The sequence below is a fragment of the Maniola jurtina genome, chromosome 17 (genome assembly GCF_905333055.1).
Source record: "Maniola jurtina chromosome 17, ilManJurt1.1, whole genome shotgun sequence".
NCBI classification, from domain to species: domain Eukaryota; kingdom Metazoa; phylum Arthropoda; class Insecta; order Lepidoptera; family Nymphalidae; genus Maniola; species Maniola jurtina.
Genome location: NC_060045.1, coordinates 7,741,723 through 7,763,497, shown reverse-complemented (window position 1 = coordinate 7,763,497; position 21,775 = coordinate 7,741,723). Strand labels below are relative to the sequence as shown.

The 21,775-nt window shown below is 36.1% G+C and overlaps 1 protein-coding gene and 1 long non-coding RNA gene across 4 annotated transcripts in view; one reads left to right on the top strand and one right to left on the bottom strand.

Moving 5' to 3' along the window:
• Positions 1-21,775, top strand: part of LOC123873606 (rap1 GTPase-activating protein 1) — a 375,763-nt gene that overhangs the window by 54,323 nt on the left and 299,665 nt on the right. For all 3 annotated transcript variants that reach the window (XM_045918516.1, XM_045918514.1, XM_045918513.1), the window contains exon 3: positions 10,618-10,777. In XM_045918516.1, the coding sequence (XP_045774472.1) occupies positions 10,704-10,777 (74 nt within the window). In that variant the 5' untranslated portion in view covers positions 10,618-10,703. The remainder of the gene's footprint in view (positions 1-10,617; positions 10,778-21,775) is intronic.
• LOC123873624 lies at positions 708-16,197 on the bottom strand. The gene is made up of 3 exons (XR_006797725.1): positions 16,109-16,197; positions 1,150-1,159; positions 708-719 (listed from the first exon to the last, which is right to left on the bottom strand). It is a non-coding gene; the product is annotated as an uncharacterized LOC123873624 (long non-coding RNA).

Below are 21,775 nucleotides of genomic sequence, written 5' to 3'. Positions count from 1 at the left end.
ATGTTTTTAACCCCCGACCCAAAAAGAGGGGCGTTATAAGTTTGACGTGTGTATCTGTGTATTTAGCTGTCTGTGGCATCATAGCTCCTAAACTAATGAACCGATTTTAATTTCCTTTTTTTTTGTTTGAAAGGTGGCTTGATCGAGAGTGTTCTTAGCTATAATAATCCAAGAAAATCGATTCAGACGTACTTTGAAAGTTATCAGCTCTTCTCTAGTTACTGTAACCTTCACTTGTCGGGGGTGTTATAAATTTTTAATTTACACTTGTAGAATAGTCTGTTCCACCTTTCAAAAAAGGTATGTTTTGTCGAACAACTTACGAATATAAACCAATCGACATCCGTCTTTCAACAATGATATATATTATGAACTAAGAGCCAGCGAGGTCCAGACCTTCGTTATTTTATAAAAGCTGAAAGCTTCTCTGCAAATTGTCCCCAACACAGGGAGGAACGATCAGGGACTGTGAAATTTGGATCATTGAGGCTTTGGAAGATAACATGTAATGAAGGTGTAAAAAATCGTACGTCAAAGTACCTACCTAATGTCTAATTTTTTTATATTTTCTTCGGAATTGTATAAGAAATCATGTCATGCATTGCCAAACACTTAGAATCGTGGCAACCCCTTGCCAGACACCCTTAAACTTTAACAATTTATTAGACTTTAAGGGCATCTTGCAGAGAGTTGCCACGAGGCAATGCATGACGTGTTTTCTAAAAGCTCCAATTCTAATAAGTTTATTAGTAGACTAAAGTAGCCATAGACATCCTATAGATCTTAGTCAGATTCTCTAATACGTGACTTGTAAGTACCTACCTAATAGCTTTTTTTGTGATCACAATTATTATTATACTCACTTGTATGTATAATGTACATGTAGTATGAGTAGGGTATGTAACCATAGGTACAAAATTGAAAGGCAAGGAGATTCCTTCACAGTATTGATATCTGCTGAGAAAAGTTTTTGAAACAATTCTCCTATCTAAAGTCTAAACACAAGGAAAAATAAAACACGAAAGTCACGAGGAAAAGCTAGTAAAATATGTAAACAAAAAAGTTTCTTTCCCAACTTCTTTTTTTGGTTTCAAGAAAACAAGAACGAGACAAAATGGAGTAAAAAGTTTTATATTGCCTCGATTTTACTTTTTCCACGCTTTTAAATGAGAAAGAGAACCTTAAAAAACGGAAACTTTTTTAATTCTGTTGGGAATTCCTTAATTTACTTCCGTATTTTTGCAAGGCAAGCTAAAATTGTTTGATGTTAGGCAACTTGGGAGTTTTTACTTCAAAGTAAGTACATATAAGTGTAGGTTTGATGATAATTTAGTAAAGAAACTTCGTTCGTAAAAGTTAAAGGACGGGGGTCACTGAAAGAAACTTAGTTAATAACATCCAAATAAAACTCAGAATCATGTGCTTACAGCCGTATATTGAAATGTATCTTAAATTAAACTAACGTATACCCGCGACATCGTTCGCGTGCGCTATACAAACTTCAAACCCCTATTTTTCAACTCCTTAAGGGTTGATTATTAAAAATCCTTTCTTAGCAGATGTCTACTTCATTCAAAAGCAGCTATCTGCAATCTGCATGTCATATTTCAGCCCATCCGTCCAGTAACGGACTACTGGACGGATTGGGCAGATCAGAAGCGGTGCATTGATAGATCAGTCAATCAGTCAGCCCTGAAAAGAAAAATATTTTGATTAGAACTGCATTAAGTACCTAGACAGTTTAGTTTGCCAGCTCATTAAGTTTTGTATTCTCCCTTTCCCTGACGGAAATTTTGATGACGGAATGCGCCATCTAATATTATGTGATTTCGTCAATTTTTTTTTGTGAACAAATTTTAATTTTTTTTTTTTATGAATAACAAATTCAAAGTTTTCGGTCAAGAAATATCGGGATATTTCTTGACAGACACGACGGAGAGCGGACAGACGGACAGACAGGCAGACAGACAGACAACAAAGTGATCCTATAAGGGTCGCTTTTTTCCTTTCGAGGTACGGAACCCTAGAAACGAGTAGAACTATGCATGGGTAACAACAAAAACGCTCACACCGGCTTATGTACATACAACTGTATGCATTTTTAACCGACTTCTGCGTTCTTATTTTTCCTCGAATTTTGTGTGAATTAATATAATCAGCTAAATGGATAGCAAAATAAAGGCGGGTAAACCTACATCGACTGTTTATTGTAAACATTACCGACCGACCAAGCATCGAGCTCGAGGGTCGGCAAAAAAACTAACAATGGGAACACACCCTAGTTGTACCCTACCCAAAAATTTGAAAAAAATAGACAAATAGATTCAGGTAAGAATTCTGTATCGCGATTACGAAGTTTTTAAAAATTTTGGTAGATATACGAAATATTGTCATACCAGTTGGGGTGTCCGTTTCTTCGCGTTAAACCAGTGTTAGAGGGAGCTGGCCTAAGTCCCTCTTATTTATAAGGCAATAAGGTCCTGTATCCTGTGACCTTGGAATCCCAGTGCACCTACCTCTATAGATGTCGACTGGCATTTGGCACTGAGTGCATGTCAGGAGTCTCAACTCCAACGCCGAAGAAGATCTTGACACCTCTTTTTACCCGACTACGGCAAAGCCAAAATGGAGGGTTATGATTTTAGCAGTCTATGTAATGTATGATTCTGTGTGTGCGTAAGAAATGTAGATAAAAGTTTTATAATAGCAACAATTTCAGTTTATTATAAACCTTAACGCTAAAACATAAAGTTTAATAACGATTGCGAAACAAATATGTTTAACACTTTTTGTCATTTACAATAAAAATAATATTGGAATTTTTCAAATGAGAACAAAAATATTTATTCTAAAATAAACCTTAAAACCTAAGCTATAAGTCAAAAATTTTAGTAATTTGAAATAAGCATATTGGTTGTTATTTATCGGACCGCAATTGGAGCACTTATTTCATATTGATACTCAATAATCACTGTGTACAGTAGAATAATAATGAAACAAGTGTAAATAAAAAAATTATAACACCCCCGACAAATGAAGGTTACAGTAACTAGAAAAGAGCTGATAACTTTCAAACGGCTGAACCGATTTTCTTGGATTATAGCTAAGAACACTCTCGATCAAGCCACCTTTCAAACAAAAAAAACTAAATTAAAATCAGTTCATTAGTTTAGGAGCTACGATGCCACAGATAGATACACAGATACGCAAATACACAGATACACACGTCAAAACCCTCTTTTTGGGTCGGGGGTTAATTAGCCACAAAATTATTATTTAAATTGGTTAGTTTAGTCATTAGTTTAAGTTATTGTTATTATTATTTAAGCTAAATGCGCGGTGTGTCCTTTCTGAGCGCGAATTGGGCAGCAAACTATAATTTTTAAAAAACTCTGCAGTTTGGCGAGATATAAATATGTATTTGTGTGTGCATATTATTATAGTGAATAAATAAATAAAAAAGAAAACAGAAAAGCCCAAACCCTAATTATTTTGTTATACGACCCGGGAATCGAACCAAGGAATTCGTGATCCGCAGTCAAACATGCTAGCCAATAGTGAATAGACCAATAAAGCCGTTAAGTTCTATGTTCTATCTTCTAATTATTTTATTTTAATTTATAGTATTAAAGACCTAAGCTGAGGGCTAATATTTTTAATCACCTAGTATCCTTGCATTCGATTCTCGGTTTAGTCAAGTTACCATAAGGTGGTCTTCAGTAGGTATATTCGGTTTTAATGTAATATTTCAACCTTTTTGGGCCCTCTGTATCTTTGGATGAACTATATGGACAATTATTTTATATAGAAACGGTACTTAAATAATAATAGTAGATAACAGTATTTATAAAAACTTATATCAATCAGTAGAAAGCAGAAAACACGCAACCATTATTAGTAATTTGCAAATTTAAAAAAAACTAAGGGTAATTTATGAGAAAATCTTATTTTAATATAAAACTAATACGCATTTGTAATTATATTCATCATAAAAAGTTAAATATTTCAAATAGTTTATGAAATATAAGGGAAATTTCTGCATCGCGCTATGAGAGTTTTTAGGCTTGTGAGATATAAGTAACAGTCCTTGTATTATGCAATTGGGATGACCGTCTCTACATAGGAAGCCGGTTTGCGGTCTCACCGGTCTAAGAAACCCGCTCATTCAGATGACTGTATGTTCAGCCAATTAACTGACATCAGTAAATATGAGATTAATCAGAAACAAACGTGAATACAGATACAATCGGCAAGTACGGGCTCGCCCTGAACGCCAAACACCACTATGTAGAGAATTTGTCATCCCTTTTGGTCTTTCTATAAATGGAAATTCCCGAAAGGCCAACAACTCATCGGGCAAATGTTTCTGGGCGGCGGTAATCACTTAACATCAGGTGACTTGCCTGCTCGTTTGCTCACTATTATATTATTTAAAAAAAAATATGGACGTCTTCTAGATTTTATTTATTAAACTGTACATTAATTATTTAGAACCTAATTAATTATCTTGTCCGTGTAATAATTATATGGCGAAAGTTAATGCGTGTAAAATATATCTATACCTACTAATGAATAAAAAAATTGAAGTGTCTGTCTGTAATTTCGAAATAACTATAGCTCTTAAAGGGTTAATTGTGCCATAACTGAATCACACGTTAAAATTTTTGTCTGTCTGTCTGTTGGAACGGGCTAATCTTCGGATCGGCTGAACCTATTTTGACGGGACTTATACAGACAAGTAGAGGATAAGCAATATCCTACTTTTTGAATGACTTTCAAAAAAGGAGCAGCTGTGTTTTAGTGTAGGTTCATTTGATTACATTGTGATGAATAAAACATTATTTAAAAAAGATGGTTATAATAATTTTACTCTCATTTTGTTGCGTACCGAACAAAATTATCGATATCGATTACCCGGTAAGTGATGACGTCACCTTCCTAGAAAATCGCAATCTCGACCTGTCGCAAACAATACCTACTTATCGCAAATCGCAATGTTGTAATGTCTGCGTTAGGCGTTAGGTAATAAAAATTTAAATAAAAACCCTTTGTGTTAGCTGCTGAGGGACGCGTGGCCTAATTGTGACCATGTATATCAATATAATTATTGCGATAGTTAAGCAACATTGACCCAAGTCGGTAACTAGATGGGTGAACAAGTGTAGAAGTCAAGATTTTGACTTTTTCGTTTTCTCCTTGACTCGGAGAGCAGCCCAACTATTACCATTAACATCAGCTGATAAGAACTGTAAAATCTAAGTCGATTTCTCGTTCTTCAGTCAAGTTGTAGGAACTTATGCGAATAGATTTTTGATCCCACCGCATTATTATCCTAAAAATGTCTCCTACTAATTGTGTGATTAATTAAAAATAAAAAGGGGTCACGACCCCTAGCAATGAGCAATAAGATGCAGAGTTATAGCTAGCGTTTAATCGACACTTATTGATAGTTTAGGATTTTGTACCTAGGAGCAGATTTTTTGAAAATCAGTGAGAGTGTGTCCAAAAAATTCTGAAACACAATAATAATACTTACTTACTTCTTCACTTTTGCCCGAAAATCCAAATGCCGATTTTCGAATAAACTTGCCTTGAAAAATTATGGATTTAATACAAACTTTCATCCCCTATTTAACCCCTATAGGGGTTAAATTTTCAAAAATTCTTTCATAAGTGAGGGCCTATGTTACAAAAGGAACCTATTGTTAAAATTTCGAGTTTGTAACCCTAGCGGTTTAGGTTGTGTGTTAGTAGATCAGTCAGTTCAGGATTGATTATACTTGCCTACCTATTTATGAGTAGAAGTGTAGCAACTGTAGTGAGTAAAGGCGGCTACACACGTGCAGTTATAACTGCCAGTTTCTACTGAAAAGTTGAACTGACAACTGAGTACCACAAAAACTTTTTAATGCTTTTACCTCTTAAAGATTATAAAAACATATGTTTGTGATCTGATCAATTTTATTTAATTTGCACCTAAATATTAATGAAAAATTTTGAATTTTTGTAACTAATTCTTCATCAACCCATCGCCGCCGGCCTTTTACTGAATGGGTCTCCTCTCAGAATGCGAAGGGCTTTGGCCATATTCCACCACGCTGGCCAAGTGCGGATTGGCAGACTTGACACACTTTTGAAAATATACCACCCTAATAGAAGGCCGACATCTTAACCAGTAGACTATCACCGTTACTAACTGTAAACAGTTACTTAGTTCTATTTAACTTTGTTTTAGACTTTAAACATTGAATATTGTATGACGCGGGATGATCAACACAATAATTTCTATTTCAGCAGGATCATCGTTCTCATTCGGTACTGTGAACACAGGTTTAGTTTCCTAAATAAAAGTTTATTTAAGTTTTTTTTAAACCTAACAGATTTCCCATACAAAAACTTCAATTTAGCTATCAGTTACACTTGTTTCATTTTTGTGGCAAGACTAAAGTTTAACCAACTCCAGTTTAACTTTGAAAGTTATTATCAGATAATAGTTTAGTTCGCAGATAAGTCTACGGATGTATGTAGATTTAACTGAACAGTCCTACATTTAGACTGTTAGTTGAATTCACCGAAGTTAAAATTGCATGTGTGTAGCCGCCTTTATAACAAACGTCAACAGTTCTCATATTATATTTAAATCTACCCTCATTACAAATTATTTTCTACTCCAATGTTTTCAGTCTTTGAAATAGATGGCACTTTTAAAGAAATCTTATTGTATCAACTTTTTAAAATATTTCTTAAGATATTTCGCCAATATTATTTGCTTTAAAAAAATCTTGATTAATTACTGGATAAACTTGTGTATTTTATTGTTACTGAAATTGTTGCGTAGTTTATTATTTTATTGAAAACCTTAAATCGCGATATTAGAGTTTTTAACAAAGTTGAGTATATAAGACGAAGGTGACACTGTTACTTCGGGTGTCCAGCTCTCCTCGGTAAGGCGTAATTCATTACGTCATGAGTTGAAATTACTAGTGACTCTTAACCTATACTCAAAATTTGAATTAACCTGCTTTGGCAGTTTATACGGGGTATGGGAGAGGTAAGCGCGGTACTGTCTCCCTACCCCTTGATCGGAGTTCAGTTCACTGTTCTCACTCCCACCGCAGAAGGGCGCGTTTGACACCTTTTGTTTTTTTTTAATCCACAAAAAAAAAGTTCATCTACCTACCTATAAGTGTACCTAGTCCGATTTTGATGATTTGAATCGGTCGCGTAATAATTAATTTAGAGGTTTTAACTTTTAATTATAAAAAAGGCTAAAATAAATCTTTAGTCTATACTTAAGTAAGGTATAATACTTAGTTTATACCTAAGTATAGACAGTTCAGACTAAAAAGATTTATTTTTCGCTTTTCAGTTTATTTTTTCGTCATCGCTTTAATTTTTTGGTTAAAAAGTTTATATATTTACGTGATTTTTTTACACATTTATGAAAAACCTTTTTCATATAAGATGCAAATTCCGCACGGCAAACTGACATGATATTTAATTTTCATATTATACGCATGGTCGGAATACTTTTCGAGTTATTCGAATGGATGAATAAATTAACTTTAAACGAAACAGGTGAGTGTTTTAACAGCGTAATTAAAATCGTGCTATTTGAAATAACTTAATCAAGTTAAAAATTCCTACCTATGAATTATTTTGAACGCATTTCCAACATTAATCAGGCTTTTACTCCTAATACTTTAGCAATAGACTTTAGCATTTGATGTGTAGGTATAGAATATATAGATTATCTAAAGACGGTGTATAATTTTTTTATAGTACTAAAAGTATATATCTATGACTAAAAGAGAATTTGATAATTTTTAGGGTTCCGTACCTCAAAAGGAAAACGGAACCCTTATAGGATTAGGTACTTTGTTGTCTGTCTGTCTGTCTGTCCGTCTGTCGTGTCTGTCAAGATAACCCAGTCTCATGTTGACCCAGAATCATGAAAGGCAGGTAGGTAGGTCTTATAGCACAAGTAAAGTACAGTAACAAATGACAAATGTAGGTTTGCACCTACCAGTACAAGCGACTATAGGCCGATGCAACCCTAGCTTGTTTGCTGACTGTAAAATTTAAGTATGTAACATGTAAAGTATATTTTTCTAAGCGTTATAGGTATGAAAATTGGTTTCTATTGTATAGATAATCCACAACACCCTTTTCAAAGTTTCACAGCTATCACTTTCCCTAAATACACTTTGGTTAACATACCTATACATATATGTTTATAATCCTTAGACATAATATTCGGATTAGTGAAGCAGAAGTTTTGGGTCACGCCCGCGTACTTAAGTAGGTACTAACTTAATATTTCGCCTCCATATGAATACACTGGCAAAATCTAGGTAAGTAAATACTAGGATATTTTAATCAAAACTCGGCCACAAGTTTGGATATAAATACAAGAACATACATCGCGAAGTTTGCTCGTTGATAAGAAAAGTTTTGTAAGGGACAGTCTATACAGGAGATAAAACTTTCATAATACATGAACCCCTATGATATCTTACGCACCTAATAACTATTTATCATGAAATCATGTAAATAGGTACCTATATGAGATATCCATTAACAGTGTAGTGATAAAGTATATTTATTTTTCAGACGCAATCTTGAAGAAATTAACTTTTATGTTAATTTTACGCTTTTCAGTTTAGGTGGGTATACAAAAATACCTACCTGTATATGATATTATATTACAAATTAATATATTACAAAAATATACAATTGGATAGAGCAACCACCGAGTTTGTTGCTGGTTCTGCGCGGTAGGATCGGCATTCCGAACTAGTGGTAAATTATTTTGACGATTCAAAAGCACTTGTAAAAGTTTACTTGAATAAAAATCTATTCTATTCTATACCTACGTACGTGACAGATCGAGATGGCAATCGGGTTATAAGGCTGTGTGGGTGTGCAGGACGTCCCCGCACCCTTATGCGTTTTATTTCTGTTGATTATCAGATTTCCGTGGTAAAAATATCGCAAAAGGGAGTCAAAACTTCTACATCGGTGGTGTCGGGTGCTAGGCACCACACTTTCCTCATCAAACAGCACTGTGCCCTCTGATGCTAGTTCCATACTTTCAAGTACTTCACATCAAACCAATGATTTGTGCAACACTCAGGTTCGCACTTACCGCGTAGAAACGGACTCCCACGCAGTTTACGGCCAAAACGTTTAATATACCCAGAATTTTCAAAAACTTTGCAAGTGTGATTTAGGGTTCATAGAAAAAAAGTAGATGAAAGTATAGTTTCTTTGACGTCACGATGGGAGAGCAGGTAGATGGGGTAAACAATACAATAGATCCCAAGATAAGCGTGACGCGGAGGATCTATCCTATACAAATTTCAATAGGCAAGACTTGTGCTTGTATGGCCGGCGATTCAATGGTTAAATTCAATAGTATAACGTACCTATTTTTTACGTATTTTACATATTACTTGTGGAAATTCGTGAAAACGTAGGTAGGTACGTCCGGCTAATCAATGCTAAGTAAGTACTCACTACCAATGTGGTAGGTATATCTATGTGGCTCGAATCGCACGATTATATGTTTAAATTGCGCCTAAGCTATACATCATTTGAATTACAAAGTACACAAAAATACCTATTATTCAATCAGCCTGTTTGCAAGACATACGCTGTGGCATAGGCCTTCCCAAGACTATCCACCTTCCTCATATCAAAATATCTAAGTAGGGGAGATTTCTCAGTTGCTTAATATTCATCTAAGGATCCGCCAATGGCGGCCGGTGGTTGAAAAAATTGATTCTGCCGTATAACTATGAAGCTAAATATTTTAGCTTTTGGCAAACTAGGATCCTAGAATTATCTGAAATATTTGGGTTTGATTAGTTAGTATTCAAATGAGAGCTAAACTATAGTACGCGACGGCAATCGACGTGGGGATTCCTCGCACACCTGCACAGACCTCGCGCTAACCCTGTGCGGGCGAACGCGGTTGACGTACGGGTGTGCAGGCGTCCCCCCGCCTCATACCCCGATTGCCATCTCGAGCTGCCGCGAACTATACGTTTGCTTAGAGCACGCTACGAACAAACTCCTCTTAATCATTTATGGAGATGTAATCTTAGACTGCTGTAATTAAGTATTTCAAATTAGATCCTTGAAGTTAAACACTTCAAGGATCTAATTTCTAAGGAGATCATCAAAATGTAATGATGAGAATCTAAATCCTTCGCGTGGATTTAGGTTTTTTGATAATCCCAAGGAAACTCTTCGATTTTCAGGAGTAAAAAGTACCTTTACCTATCTGTCCGAATACGGGACGCAAGCTATCTCTGTACCAAATTGATGATGTCCGAGACTTCGTCCACGTGGAATGAAGTTACTTTAAAATCCTGTGAGACCTTTGATTTTCCAGGACAAAAAGTAGCTTATGTCCTTCCCCATGATGCAACTTGCAAGCTACCATAGATCCATAGATACCTAATATGTAAGCTACCTTTGTACCAAAACATAGAGTGCTAAAATCATAACCCTTCCCATTGGCTTTGCCGCAGTCGGGTAAAAACTAGCAGAGATCTATAACATAACATTTAGTTTGGATTATGATCTTCAAAGAAATTATTTTTGTTACAGATCTCCAGTGAAGTGCATTTGAAGGAAAGTGAACAAAGTTTCGCGTCCAGTGACTACGAAAGTCCACTGTCATGTGACCAACTAAAATGTTGAAGATACAGATGTTAGAGTCAATCGTCAGTAATGATTCTGATGAAAACCAAGAGCCGCAGCAGAATGGGTGAGTAACTTTTATCAAGACTGCCCAAAAAAAGGATTGTTATGTTTTCAGGCTTCATGTATGTATTCCATCATAGCTTCTAAATGATTGAGCAGATTTGTATGTATGGGGTATCGCTATAATTATGACACTGGCTATAAATTTTTTGAACAAAAATTCAATGTGGTGGCTGTATGCACTAAGCTATTTCAATTGTACGTTAGTACCACAGTTTTCGTCAAACTGTGCTAGTAGGTACATTATAATTCAATGGCACCAAAAATCTTTTATTAAAGATTTTGAAAACTGTATGACAGATATACATATAAAAAATCTACTACAGTGTTTCGAATATGTCAAATTTAATTTATCCCATTCAAAACCTGTCCCATTCAAGGCACTTTCCCCCTACAACCTTTAAAAAAATTCAAAATATTTTTAATCAAGTAGATTTTTACAAGTACTTGTGAATCGAGAAGAACCAGCGAGAAACTCGGCGGTTGCTCTTTTTAAAGATTTGATATAGGTACACACAGGATATACAATATTATGCCGTATTGTAAAAAAGTTATTGATGTCCCGCGCATTGCTGGTGCAAGCCGCGGGTCAAGTCTACGCTCTTTTTAACCCCCGACCCAAAAAGAGGGGTGTTATATTAAGTTTGATGTGTTTAGATAAACACATCACCACGGACAGATACACACTACACAGATGTGTAGTGTGTATCTGTCCGTGGCATCGTAGCTCTTAAACTAATGAACCGATTTTAATTTAGTTATTTTTTGTTTGAAAGGCGGCATGATCGAGTGTTCTTAGCTATAATCCAAGAAAACCGATTCAGCCGTTTGAAATTTATCAGATCTTTTCTAGTTAGTGTAACCTTCACTTGTCGGGAGTGTTATAAATTTTTAATTTACACTTTTATAATTCACATAATCTTCGATGGTATAATTTGCTTTTTTATAAAATAGGAATCTAACTTTCCCAAGGTTACCTACGAGTAAACAAATTGGAGGCTCCACTTGGTCTGCTGGAAACGTAAACATGGCGCGGCGCGTGTGCTGAGGAATACAAATGAGACCGCACACCACACCAATTGTAGACAAAGTCACTAATCACCGCGCCTGAACCATTCCTTAGACTTAATGTGCGTTAAAGCGGTTTAATTTTGTGATTAAAGATCTGGTAGAATCAGAAGATTACAGCTGCGTTTTAAATCCCAAAAATCCCCTGTTAAAGAAGATATTCACCATCATCGCTCACTGCTCACTACTGAGCACGGATCTTATCTCAGAATGAGAATAGTTCCCTAGTCCACTACGCTGGGCATGTGGGGATTGACTGGTTTCATATACCCTTGGGATTATGGAGAACTTTCAGGCCTTCATGTTTTCCTTCACTGTTAAGAGGAATTCACTCGACGGTCACCCGTCGATTAGGTACCTAAATATGATATTATTGACCCTATCTGACCATGAATGACGGAGAGACCCCTGTTAAAGCAAGCATCAAAGTAACTTCGAAAAGTTAAAAGTGCGTGCCCGGAATTGAACCCCCGACTCTCTAAGTCGGAGGCCGGCGTCTTAACCACTAAGCAGGCTATCACCACTTCGCTTCAAAGAGGAGATTGGATGAAAAATAATCATATAGATAGATAGAACACTTTATTCCACACAAAAAACACATGTAAAGGAACACAACACAGACAGAAGAAAACAGAAAAAACAATTGTGTGCAAAGGCGGCCTTATTGCTTGGAGCAATCTCTACCAGGAAACCTTTGCTGAAAGGAGAAGCTAATGTAATCCGCTTGATTGATTAGCAAAAAAAGGTAAATATGAGATAGAAAATGATACATAACTTAATATTAAAGGACGCTTGCTAGGTTAGTAGGTACATAGTTTGTACATAGTTCTTGGAATAAAGAAAAGGAAAGGTGTCAGTAACTAGAAAAAAGCTGATAACTTTCAAACGGCAGAACCGATTTTCTTGGATTATAGCTAAGAACACTCTCGATCAAGCCACCTTTCAAACAAAAAAGTAAAGTAAAATCGGTTCATTAGTTTAGGAGCTACGATGCCACAGACAGATACACACGTCAAACTTATAACACCCCTCTTTTTGGGTCGGGGGTTAAAAAGTAATTGCAGCATTGCTGGAGTGAGCTGCTCTCTATTAAAACTCCTCCAAAGCAGTGCACTGCATTTTTTGAATTTTTTCTCTCTTTGACTGGCTTTACAACTAGTCGGGTTCGGTCAAAGAATCTATGACTTTCGTATGCGCCTCACTGCAGTATAGATTGACAGTGATGGATAGGCTTAGCTCAGAGGCTCGGGTAGCATAGTTTGAAAGCCAACTGGAAATTTAAAGTCGATTGGATCCAACGATCTATGCATAAAAATAAAGAAACAATTCCGCTTTTTCCACCTAAAACAGTTTGTCAACTAAGATTTTTCAAGATTTTTCCATGGCTTTTTACTTCAGAAAAAAACCGGCCAAATGCGAGTCAGACTCGCGCACTGAGGCGGAACCCTCAGTGCGCGAGTCTGACTGGGTTCCGTTTTTCCTTTTGAGGTACGAAACCCTAAAAAAATAGATTGAAAATAGATAACCAATTTGATGATATAGTATGTACTTTCAGAGCAAACTAGAGTGTGGAAATTCTCGGTTTAATCCTGAATCGAATAATCGTTTCATAGCGAAAACTTAACTTTATTATTACCCTATAAGTAAGTATAGGTAGGTATTATTCTCTACCTTCGAAAGCAAAGCCCATTTTTCCAGAAGGTACAAATTAAGTACAGGAGGTCAGCTAAGGGATAACGTAAGTCGCGAATCAAGTAGGTAAGCAAGTAAATCTTGATTCGTTCACCTACATTCTGTTTCTACGAGTAACACATTTAGTATCGATCTTCTACAGACTGACCGTCCTAGAGGCGCCTAGCTAGCGAATTATTATCTTTTATCGAAGAACTTTTGTTGTTTCTCACATAATATTAGAGACCGTGTTATATTTTACAGACTTTGCGGCCATGAACAACTAACTACTTCCCTAAGGATTTGGTACGTTTCAGTTTCGTACTAAGCCAATTCAACATAACGTTATATTTTTTTTAAAGTACGAAAATCATGGACTGGGTATCTATTTGTATTGGTTCTTTTACGATTAAATTATTATTAGTAGATTTTGATATATTATATATCATGGAGAATGTAGATACAAATATAATAGTAGTGGTACTGCTGCAGAAAACTAATTGCAAATCGACCTAACTATTTTGTTCGTAACCAATACAATTTTGAACACTTTTCTACTAAAGTAAGGGTTGTGAAAATTATTGTGGCCACAAATATTGCTCACGCCTTTATTTAAAGATTAGTATCTTTATTCAAAATTAAAAAAAAAAAAACAATTCAAAATATTTTTATTAAGTAAAACTTTTACAAGTACTTTTGAATCGTCAAAAGCATCTACCACTGGTTCGGAATGCCTTTCTTACTGAGAAGAACCAGCAAGAAACTCGGCGGTTGCTCTTTTCAAAGATTTGATATACAATATTATGCCTTGTGTAAAAGTAAATGAAGTCCCATGCATTGCTGGAGCGAGCTGCAGGTTATAATATCATACTCATAGTACAAAAATCCACTCTTTTGTGTGACAGCTTTTACAGATATCCTTATTAGCCGTTATATTATCAGAAGACAGCAAGAATGATATCAACACTGACCTCTATTACCTCATAAATACAAATACGCTGGACCTGCGACTGTTCAATCTGTTTTTGGAGCAACTTTATTTTCGCACTTTCGGCACTGATGCAAAGCAGTAAGCGTCTTATGAGCGTACCCGGAAAAAAACGGTAATGATATTATATCACATATTCTCTCAACATAGTGTCACAAAGACCATTAATTGAGACTATGTTAATTTTAATTCAATGTTATACTTCGAATTGGCACAAAAAATAACTGTCATTTTGTATGGCACACCTCTTCCAGCGTACTTACTTGGATACGTCCATTTCAATGGATATCAAACAACACAATAAAACCTTATTTGATAGCAATGGTAACAGAAGCCGTACAAATAAGGCTGTGTCGCGAACAAACACCTAGCGAGGGAGTCGTAAGAGAATTGCAAGTTTAGTTAGGCGTCATTAATCCTAATGTATAGGCCATAAGGAGATTCTTTAACCTTTCTGAGATCAAAACAAGCTGTTTTTTTTTTAAATAGGCTGACCATCATTTTGACTTTGCAGAAAGTATCTACTCACTTCATGATCAACCCATTTCCGCCCCACTACTGAGTACGGGTCTCCTCTCAGAGATGAGATGAGGAGAGAGGGATAAAAAGTAGTCTATGTCCATCCCCGGGATATAAGTTAACTCTGTACCAAATTTTGTCAAAATCGGTTGAACTGTTGGGCCGTGAAAAGGTAGCAGACAGACAGACAGACACACTGACATAGCATAATATGGAAGTATGGATTGAAGAGGCAGTTATTCTTAACATAGGTCTCTTGCTCGTTTGCTCGCTATTATGTTTTTAAGAGTAAGCGCCAATTTTGATTTACATACGAAACCACTAGGTATTTCCGCATCCCGTGTTACAATATGAAATCCTAGCCACCCTAGATTATCAGCTGAAATTCGCAAACATATAAGAATGTTTTCGATCGTAAAAAGTTAATAAAAAGGCGGAAAGCCGCCGCGCGCCGCGGCGTCGCCGCTTCCGAGCAAACATTCAAGATCAAATGTTTTACGAGCGTCGGCCGTCGAACAAGCTGGCATGCCACCAAAATCTGGCACTCAAATCATGCAGCATTACTTTATTTTATCTCTTGTTTCATATTAGATTGGATGGAGTAGCTAGAAGGGTAAAGGGTGAAATATGTCTCCATAGGGAAAAATGTATCCAAGTTATGTAATATTTATGTAAGTACACAAGTGACTCGGCTATATACGAGAGCCTTGATTTTAAATCCTTGTATAGAAGCAGGCGTTATTTTGCGGAAGTACAAGTATATACAAAGAATCAATAATCCGCTAAAAATGTAGGTCTGTATTGTTCAACATGCAGCATGCAACATGCACCACACGCCCTCCCACAGCTAAGCGTGCAGGAAAAGCCAGCCACCAAGCAAGCTCCAAGTACCACCACGCAACACCACATAAATCCACCAGAAGTCAGAACACACTCGACGCGCGTTTCATTCCGACACCGGAGTATCCTCAGGAGATGTAGACCTTACCAGGAATTAAGCTTTTGATTCTTTGTCAAACAAACCACTTGACTGCAGCAAGTTCCAAAGTACAGTCTAAGGTAGATATCTACTAAAAGGTAGATACTTACTAAGCTATCTCTATAATATTAGGGGTTAAAATATGAAATTGCCGATTTGTACTGAAAAATAAAAATTCGTTATTTTTTTTTAATTTAACATATTATCCATACTTCCATACTAATATTATAAATGCGAAAGTGTGTCTGTCTGTCTGTCTGCTACGTTTTCACGGCCCAACCGCTGTACCGATTTTGATGACATAGGCTACTTTTTATCCCGGAAAATCAAAGAGTTCCTGCGGGATTTAAAAAATCGAAATCGGGCGAAGCCGCGGGCATCCTCTAGTAATATATAAACACAATATAAACCTTGCATGTTCACTCAAATAAAGTAGCTGTAAACTGTAGCGGCCAGTAGGGCCAACGCAGCATACTCAATCCGAAAAAAAATAAAAAAATAGCTCCATAGCAGGCCAGGATTCATGCTGCTGCCGACACGGGCCCCTGCCGTCGCACGTTGTGTTTATCAGCTCCTAAATTTTTGTGTAAACAACTAATTATCATAATTAATTGATTCTAACATCTAATTATATTAATTGGTCTGGCGTGTACATTCAGACAAAAGTCCGTACAAAATTATTAGTTGATAAAAAACACATAAGTAGGTACTAGAGTTACATGAAAATAATATGCTAGATTTTTCATACAAAATCAAACATAAACGGTTACTGCAGTGAACAACAGTTTCAACTATTTAAAACAAGTATTAAGTTCACTTGAATTCGAAGATCAATTTGTTCTAATGAGGCCACTAAACTGCCGTAATAATATGATTTGGACATTCATCTGACTTATGAAAAGAGATAATAATCTGAGATAAGAGCCTCGATAGCTCAACGTGGCTCAACGGTTGATTGGCCGACTGAATTCCGAAAGGTCGGCGGTTCAAACCCCACCCGTTGCACTACTGTTGTACCCACTCCAAGAACAAGCTTTACGGTTAATTGGAGGGGGAGTTAGTCATGATTAGCATGGCTAATATTCTTTAAAAAAAAACTTTTATTAAATACTAGAGGATGCCCGCGACTTCGTCCGCGTGGATTTAGGTTTTTAAAGATCCCGTGGGAACTGTTTGATTTTTCGGGATAAAAAGTTGCCTATGTCAATAACAGGGACGCAAGCTACCTCGGTAGCAAATTTCATACAAATCGATCAAGCGGATGAGTATTTAGAAATCCCGCGGGAACTTTTTGTTTTTCCGGGATAAAAAGTAGCCTATGTCCTTCCCCGGAATGTAACCTAAGTCTGTACTTTTCATTAAAATCGGTTCAGTGGTTGAGCCGTGAAAGCGTTGCAGACAGACAGACAGACAGACACACTTTCGCATTTATAATATTAGTAAGGATAAGGATTTATTTAATTAGAAAGTAAAAAGAGGGAGTCAAATTGTATACTCAAGTGTGTTGCTCGCGATTAGGGGAATGGGGGCACACAGAAACTACATTGATCAACTCACGTGCCAGTGTGATACACATAGTATCACTACTGGTGATATCACATCAACCAACATAGTGGAGAAATAATAGTTGCGAGACAAATTCGCTCAGCGATGCTCACTATGTATCTATTAGATATGACAGTATCTAAATAGTTACATAGCAAGCGGGTATAACGCCATATACCCAATGGATTACTGAGTATACACGGACTCCCGCTAATGAGTCACTAACTACCTGCTTATATAATCCAAATCCTTAAAAACTTCGTTAGCGCGAGTTAGGACTTGGAACAATAAAGTCTTATATCTGTAATTATTTCTTTATTTATGACCGACTTCCAAAAAAGGATGAGGTTCTCAATTCTACTGCGTGTTTATTTTGTAAAAAAGTTTTAAGAATAGCAAGACTTCTCGCGTTAGATACTTGCTTATTTTAATTTGAAAAGAAATTTTTTCTTAAACTTTTAACAGGGCTCTCTCCGTCACTTACTCCGTACAATCGTAGTTCCAATTTCATTTGAATATTAAGCAACCAAAGTCCATGAAATTTTGCAGACATATTCTAGAAACTAATATCTTTGCCTGTGGTGTTTTAGATTTTTCTAAAAATATGCAGTTTTAAAATTAAAGGGGCTCAAAGATTTGTATGTGAATTTTTAAGACCGCGTAACTTTGAAACCGAATATTTTAAAAGAAATCTGGAAAACCACAGGCGTATATATTAGTTTTCTGAAGGGTTAAGGTCTTCTACGCTGATCCAGTGCGGATTGACAGACTTTACAGACCTTTGAGAAAATTATGGAAAACACTCAGGCGTGCAGGTTTCCTTACAGTGGTTTTTTTTTAATGTTTTCATTCTCCGTTAAAGCCAGTAATACATAATATTTTGCTAAAACACATATACTCCGAAAAGTTAGAGGTACATGTCAGGAATCGAACCCGCGACCTCTTGAATACAAGACCAACGTCTTAACCAGACTATCACCGCTCCTCTACCGTACGCTCACGCTCCACAACTTGTAATAATAATTTAAGGTCTTGAGGATTATCCTCTTTTAACAATGCACAACTTTAAGCGGGTTCGTGTATTGATGTCTCGGCATGCCGACACCAATCCCTTTGTTACCCTCAAAGGTATATCTTGTCAAAGCGGGAGTAACAACGTCACTTTATCCCCGATCAAAATGTCGCTTCGAAGAAAATCTGCCAGACATCCAACCTACCTAGACCCTCGAGCATTTCTGAAACTAGTTCAAACTGAGGAAAATGCAAAGCAAAAAGGGATACAGGTGGATCAAAATAAACTGGCGCAATTATTACGTTAGTTTTGCCTGTTTGACGAACAATGTTGTGGCGAAAGCATTGAAAGATTCGCTATACGCATTTTAGTTTCGTTCTTAGGGTGCCAAGGGAACCCTTTACTAAGCCTCCGTCTGTCAAGTGTCCGGTAAAAGTTGAGAGTTAAAATTTTCACAACAAATAATAAGGTAAGTAAGGTAAGGTTAAGTAAGGTAAGTACCTTTAGGTAAGTTCTTAGGTTCTATTTTCAAACTAGACCTAGGGGTTTGAGTTGTACGTTACTATGACGATCAGCCAGTTTATCCTTTTATATAATCCATATGCATACCTACCAGAGATAAGTAAGGTACCTACTTGCAGCCAATAATGACCGGCTCCTAATAAGGACCTCTGTAAAAAACTCTCACTTGCTTACTCTGTCCATACTAATATTACAAAATGTGAAAGTTTGTCTATCTGTCTCGATTCTCACGGCCTGCCCGTTTAATCGATTTTGACGATATTCGATTAAACAATTTCAATTTATCCCAGAAAATATGCCAAGAAAAAGTTTTCACGGAATTTAAAGAAACCTGCCGGGCGATTCAGAACATTCGATTCGGTAAGTTATCCTTCGATAAGATGTATTTTTCATTGTGAATTACATATTATCGAACAATAACTTACCGAATCGAGTGTTCTGAATCGCCCGGCTGAATCCATGTTATCCAAGCAAGTCGCAAGCAGCAACTAACTAGCACTTAAATAACATAGAAATAGATTTACTAACAAACCTGAAACAATTTATTAATAAATCATACCTACTTACAAGTATTCGAAGTTCGAACTCTAAAGTTTAATAAACACACTGGAAATTTATTACCCTACAGAACTGAAACTAGAAGTCAAACCGGCGACTTCATAAATAGCGGCCTCGTCAACCGAGACTGTTAAAAGGTTAAAAGTCTGCAGTTCGACTCATTGAAAACTTTTCAGCGAAACTACAAATAATATTTCAGCGCTTTTCCGTTGCTTTACGGTTATCAGGGCTCTCTCCGTCACTCGTTTCCACTCGTTTCATACAATCGTAGTTCCAATTTCATTTGAATATTAAGCAACCAAAGTCCATGAAATTTTGCAGACATATTCTAGAAACTAATATCTGTGTCTGTGGTGTTTTAGATTTTTCTAAAAATATGTAGTTTTAAAATTACAGGGGCTCCAAGATTTGTATGAAAATTTGAAGACCGCGTAACTTTGAAACCGAATATTTTAACAGAAATCTGGAAAACCACAGACATAGATATTAGTTTCTAGAATATGTCTGCAAAATTTCATGGACTTAGGTTGCTTAGTATTCAAATGAAATTGGAACTGTGAAACGAGTGGAAACGAGTGACGGAGAGAGCCCTCTTAAGGCTAGCGCAGACTGAGCGGTTAAAAGCTGTCACAAAACAGACGAGCAAAATAATAGTTTGTTCATGAACACATTTTTTTTTAACCCCCAACAAAAAAAGAGGGGTGTTATAAGTTTGACGTGTGTATCTGTCTGTGGCATCGTAGCTCCTAAACTAATGAACCGATTTTAATTTAGCTTTTTTTGTTTGACAGTTGGCTTGATCGAGAGGGCTCTTAGCTATAATCCAAGAAAATCGGTTCAGCCGTTTGAAAGTTATCAGCTCTTTTCTAGTTACTGTAACCTTCACTTGTCGGGGGTGTTATAAATTTTTAATTTACACTTGTTTGTGATGTAACCACAATTTCAGTTTTCGTTTTTTTTTTTTACTTATGCTATGGTCACCTACCTACCAAATGTCGTGATTACCCAACGAGATGTAGCCTGTAAGTTTTCTTGACAGACGGACGGACGAACGGACAGACAGAAAGACAACGAAGTGATCCTATAAGGGTTCCGTTTTTCCTTTTGAGGTACGGAACCCTAAAAGCGATGGAAGTTGGGGTCCCAAGGTGCATATTCAAAAACTTTGCGCATACAGCATCAATTTACGAGAAACTCAGATTTAATCTAGTTAGGTAGTTAAAGTTGTAAACGCTAGAACAATTATTTGACTACCTAGATTCGTTCGAGTAGGTACCTAATTGTTATGTAACAAGCTAACTACGTAGGTAAACAAAGCTAGTAATAGTAAGTAAATCGATTTTCACCTACCTACCAGCTACCTGCCCCGCCTCCTTTATTATAATTGGATTAGTTTGTTTCAACTTTGAAACTTCGTGAAATTATAGCTGCAGATCTTGTGTTACCACCGGGTACCTACTTACCTAGGTACATATATATGTATATGCATTATTTTCTCAAAATTTCATTCATAATAATATAAGGTTAATTATAGTAATTTATACGTTCAAAAAAAAGGTTTCAAGTAAATATCTACTGTAATTTTACGTAATTGGGTAGCACTATGAAAAATATGTATTACCATTTTTAACCGACTTTAAAAAAGGAGGAGGTTCTCAATTCGACTGTATATTTTTCGAAAGTTCACCTTTATTTTATTTGACGGCGCCATCTATTAGAAATAGTAAAAATGACGTCGATAAAAGAACAATGTGCAACGTAATTCGAATGTGTTTAAACAATAACTTATTATCGACTAGATGGCGTGGGTGTCAAGTATTTTGTTTAAATTATACAGTTTTTATCAATAATAAATTAGTAATAAAATATAAAACTATGCAGTTTATATAATATTTAATTTTGTTTAACATGTATAATATATTTTTATAATAAATAGATATAAATTAATGTGCGTTCCTTTTTTCTGCTTTTGTGCACTGTCCAACTTTGGATTGAGTTGGAACTTTGTGTAATTGTTGTTGGCACTTGCTCGAAACTTTCTACCGAAACAGCCTAACCAAAGTATGTTCTTAACTTACTGTGCTAATATCGAAATCTTCACGCTGGCTTCGCTCCCGCTTTACCACTACAATTTTATTTC